This window comes from Lipotes vexillifer, unplaced genomic scaffold, assembly GCF_000442215.2.
Source record: "Lipotes vexillifer unplaced genomic scaffold, Lipotes_vexillifer_v1.1 scaffold1158, whole genome shotgun sequence".
Classification (NCBI taxonomy): Eukaryota; Metazoa; Chordata; class Mammalia; order Artiodactyla; family Lipotidae; genus Lipotes; species Lipotes vexillifer.
In genome coordinates, this window is record NW_006793745.1 from 1,211,331 (window position 1) to 1,215,992 (window position 4,662).

Consider the following 4,662-nt stretch of genomic DNA (forward strand, 5'->3'; position numbering starts at 1 on the left):
CCGTTGCGGAGCACAGGCTCCGGACGCGCAGGCTCAGCAGCCATGGCTCACGGGCCCAGCTGCTCCATGGCATGTGGGATCTTCCTGGACCGGGGCACCCCCTGCATTGGCAGGCGAACTCTCAACCACTGCGCCACCAGGGAAGCCCAACAGTGCCTTAATTTTTGACTCAAATACCTTTTTATACCCATTGAGGTAAAAAAATGCTTTCTTAAACAAAACACAACTTTAATGGTTTCCTAATATTTCATCCCTAAGTGAACAAAATGAAGTTGTTGGTATATGAAAGTAGATGCAATTCTGTTTGAAATTTCATGCTACCTGCTTTATAGAACTGTAGGAAAACACCCTTTTCTTGTAATTTCAGTTGAGAATTCTACACTAAAGGTAATAATTGAAATATTTTTAAAATACCAATTATAGCTGCTTTACACATTGTAAAACAGAGTTTTTCCTCCCCCAAGTGTATTAATATGTTAATTTGATGTTTACCTCTAGGCTTTGGCAAATAGAATGTAAATACAACTATAATTCTAGAGTAATTAATTTCATGTGCTCTCTGATCATGTGATATATTTTCTTAAAATTTAAGATACTTTTAAAAGGAAGTTTGTGTTTTTCTGTTACTCCTTAGATGCAGTTTCATCAAGGAACCTAGAGAAAGCATTTTTTTTTTCCCTTGCTGCTGTTTGATTTCCTACTTGGTATAAAGAAAGATTTTATTTCTGGGTACAATAAGTTTGAAATTTCAAATTGATAGCTATGAATGGCCTTAAGTTTATCAAAACCCTCCCCAAATAGTATTTAGATGCCCATTTATTTGTTTTATTTAAGAGATCCACATTTTGTTAAGAAATGTTTGATGTTATGTGCATTACTTTGATTAAAAGAAATCACACAGCATTGTCTTGATCATTTGCTTTTGTGTAAAGGTAGACAACTTGTATGGAGATAAGTATTTACATGAACATTTATGACATTAGTAAAATTAGTTTTTTTTCTTAAAACTATTGACTTTTAGTCTAATTATATATTAGGAGAAACCAAAATGAACTTTTAGATTTAGATGAATGCCTGTTGGAATCGACTAGCTACATAATCATCGTAGAGATGGGAAACTTGGTTTTCTGGGTAGATTAAGCTAAGGTTGGATCTCTGTGGATTCATATGTATCTTATAGTGCAGTGTTGTTTGCAAGACTCTGTAGGTGATTTTTCAGATGTCTGCGTTTACAGAGTGAAAATAGATATTTTATACTTTGTTTTGTTTTTTCTTGCCAATTAAGAAAACATGGTGCTTCCCTGGTGGTGCAGTGGTTAAAAACTTGCCTGCCAACGCAGGGGACGTGGGTTCAAGCCCTGGTCTGGGAAGATCCCACGTGCCGCAGAGCAACTAAGCCCGTGCACCACAACTACTGAGCCTGTGCTCTAGAGCCTGCGTGCCACAACTACTGAAGTCCGCGCGCCTAGAGCCCGTGCTCCGCAGCAAGAGAAGCCACCACAATGAAGAGTAGCCCCCGCTTGCCGCAGCTAAAGAAAGCCTGTACGCAGCAACGAAGACTCAGTGCGGCCAAAAATAAATAAATAAAATAAATAAATTTATAAAAAAGGAAACATTGCAAATTGTCTCTAAGAAATAATTAGCATACATAACATTAAAAGTGCTAATTGGCACCCCAGTGTTATAGCAGCAATATTTACAATAGCCGAGAGATGGAAGCAACCTAAGTGTCCATCAGCAGATGAGCGGATGAAGAAGGGTGTGTGTGTGTGTGTGTGTGTGTGTGTGTGTGTGTGTGTGTGTAAAATGGAATACTACTCAGCCATAAACAGGAATGAAATTTTGCCATTTGAGCAACACGGGTGGACTCGGAGGGCATTATGCTAAGTGAAATAAATTAGACAAAGACAAGTACTGTATGATATCACTTATACGTGGAATCTAAAAAATACAACAAACTAGTGAATATAACAGAAACAGACTCACAGATACAGAGAACAAATCAGTGCTTATCAGTGGGAAGAGGGAAGTGGGGAGAGGCAAGACAGGGGTAGGGGATTAAGAGATACAAACTGCCATTTGTAAAATAAATAAGCTACAAGGCTATATTGTACAACACAGGAAGTATAGCCAGTATTTTATAATAACTATAAATAGAATATAACCTTTAAAAATTGTGAGTCACTATGTTGTACACCTGAAACTTATACCGTACATCAACTATACCTCAATTTAAAAAAATGCTAATTGATCATGGTCTCATAGTCCCTTTTTTTTTTGAAATCTTAAAAGTAGTTTTATATGAGCCTTTGGGGCGTAGGAAGCATCACTGTTTTTAAGGGTTTGTAAATATGTTTCATGGTAAGGTAAGTTGGTTTTTGAAAGTAAAATTTTGTTTAATGAAGATGTTTGTATTTGTAATAAAAGTACTACTACTGAGTTCCCAACCCTCAAGTCCTCCCAGATTCTTATAACTCTATTGGTTGTGGTGTTTTCTCCTTCTCTAGAGTTGTCTTTGTGGGAAGTTTGTCCTCCGCCCATTGCGACCATGCCGTAGATACTCCACTCCAGGCAGTCCTCGGTATGTAGCGTGTCTCCCTGTAAATAAACAGGCTTTTAACTGTATGCTGAGGGGCGTGTGTGTGTGTTCATTCTTTGGATATGAGAACATCTGCATAAAATCTTTTTTTTTTAAGGGGTACAAACACTGGAGCTTTGCCGTAATATCTTTGGAGCATTATTTATTTGTAGGCGAAAATTTGTCATGGTGCTCCTTTTGGTTCTTTGGTGACTGGATGGCATCCAAGGTAGACCGCCCACCCCTTTATGGCAAATAGATATACATCCAGAACTCAGCACGTTGGAACTTAAAAAGTATTTGTTCTACTTGACATTTGTTTTATTGTATTTACGGAAATGTTTAAGGGAGAGGACTGTTGAAAATTAGTGATACTTGTTTTTTGGGTTCAAAGGAAACCTCATGATTGTGAACATGCCAAGGCTTTTTTTTTGTGATGTGGACCATTTTTAAAGTCTAGGAGGCATGTGGGATCTTAGCTCCCTGACCAGGGATCAAACCTGCACCCCCTGCATTGGAAGGCGGATTCTTAACCACTGGACCGCCAGGGAAGTCCCTGAACATGCTAAGTTTTAAGTGTTAAAGGGAAGATTGCTTCATTCTTCCTATCTTAGATATTACTGTGTTAAAAAATTATCCATAAAGAAATATTATTTTTTGTTGTGAACATATTAAAAAACAAATCAGGGAAAGGTGATGTGCAGCTGTGGTGATAAACTGGGCTGCTGTGATCTGAATCAGTGGTAGAGAAATAGAGGCTTGAGGTCTTTGAGACTCTTACATTAGTCTAGGGAAGTAGGTTTAGGAGAGCCAAACAATAAAAATGTGTTTCCTATTTCTTTCACTTAGGTTGTCTCCTAGCAAAATTGCTGGAGCTGGCATCTTGTTTGTTGGTGGCGGTATTGGTGGCACTATCCTGTATGCCAAATGGGATTCCCATTTCCGGAAAAATGTAGAGAAAACCATACCTTACTCAGACAAACTCTTTGAGATGGTTCTTGGTTCCCCACCGTATACTGTTCCATTGCCAAAGAAACCGGTAAGAGTTTTAAGCACAATTTCAGTTTATCCTAGAGAATACTTTGAAAAGCAGATTGTTTTCATCTTGAAAATATTTTGCTGGGTATATGTTTTCATTTTTTAAAAAATTGAAGTAATATTATGTAGAGCTGGATTTTTATCCCTTTGGAGTCCCATAAGTGCTCTCATTTAGTCCACATCGTATAGAAAATAATTATGTGGCACACAAGGCTAAATGGAAGGGGCATCTCAGGCAGAAGTAACCCCCACTGCCCTGTGGATGGAGGGGGTTCTGTGTCAGCCTACAGCATTGCAGCTCTCAAACTCTGACTTAGAAGACTAAAAACATAAACGTAGGATGGCCATGACACAGGACCCACATGTCATAGTTGGTAATGGCTCCTTTTAGACCTCAAAACAGCCACAGAATTTTCAGCTACATACTGATTCTGTGACGGGAATACCTTCTAGTATTCCTGGAACTTTGTGCATATTCTTCAGTTTCACCCTTTTTCCTCCATCAGGCTTACAGATTTTTTTAAAACATGTTAACATATTTCTTCTTTCAAACGGGTGCTTGACAAAAATGTATAAAAGAGAGCATGAATTTTTGCTGATTTGGTATTGGATATTTCTTTATGCTGTGAGGCTGGACATGGCTGACCAGTTCTTTATTAGAAACTGGGTAGATGTCTGTTCTCCAGTATCTAACATGGTCTTGAGACCAATCCTATGACAGAGTTACTATGTGGAAAAGCAGGTGTCCTCTGACTTCTCTCACCTCCACCCCAAATGACTCAACATGCTCTTGGTCTTCCATCTGAACTTTAAAATGTCCACGTGGGCTGAGGGAGGTAGTGTTGCAGCTTCAGGAGCAGAATCCTATGGCTTCATTCTAAAGTCCTGGGCCTATTTTAAGCTCCATGACCTGGGAGAAAGAGCCGGAAGCAATTTCAGGAGCACACAGTCGGGCTGAACAGTTCAGAGTAGTGTTCTTTTCTCCCTTGACATGCCTTCAGGTGTCATCCTCAATAGCCTTGGCCTCTTCTTGCCCCACTTTCCCT

The 4,662-nt window shown here is 39.0% G+C and overlaps 1 protein-coding gene across 2 annotated transcripts in view; it reads left to right on the forward strand.

The window, feature by feature from the left end:
* Positions 1–4,662, forward strand: part of IMMT (inner membrane mitochondrial protein) — a 49,839-nt gene that overhangs the window by 14,027 nt on the left and 31,150 nt on the right. For both annotated transcript variants that reach the window (XM_007466740.1, XM_007466741.1), the window contains exons 2-3: positions 2,508–2,581; positions 3,428–3,617. In XM_007466740.1, the coding sequence (XP_007466802.1) occupies positions 2,508–2,581; positions 3,428–3,617 (264 nt within the window). The remainder of the gene's footprint in view (positions 1–2,507; positions 2,582–3,427; positions 3,618–4,662) is intronic.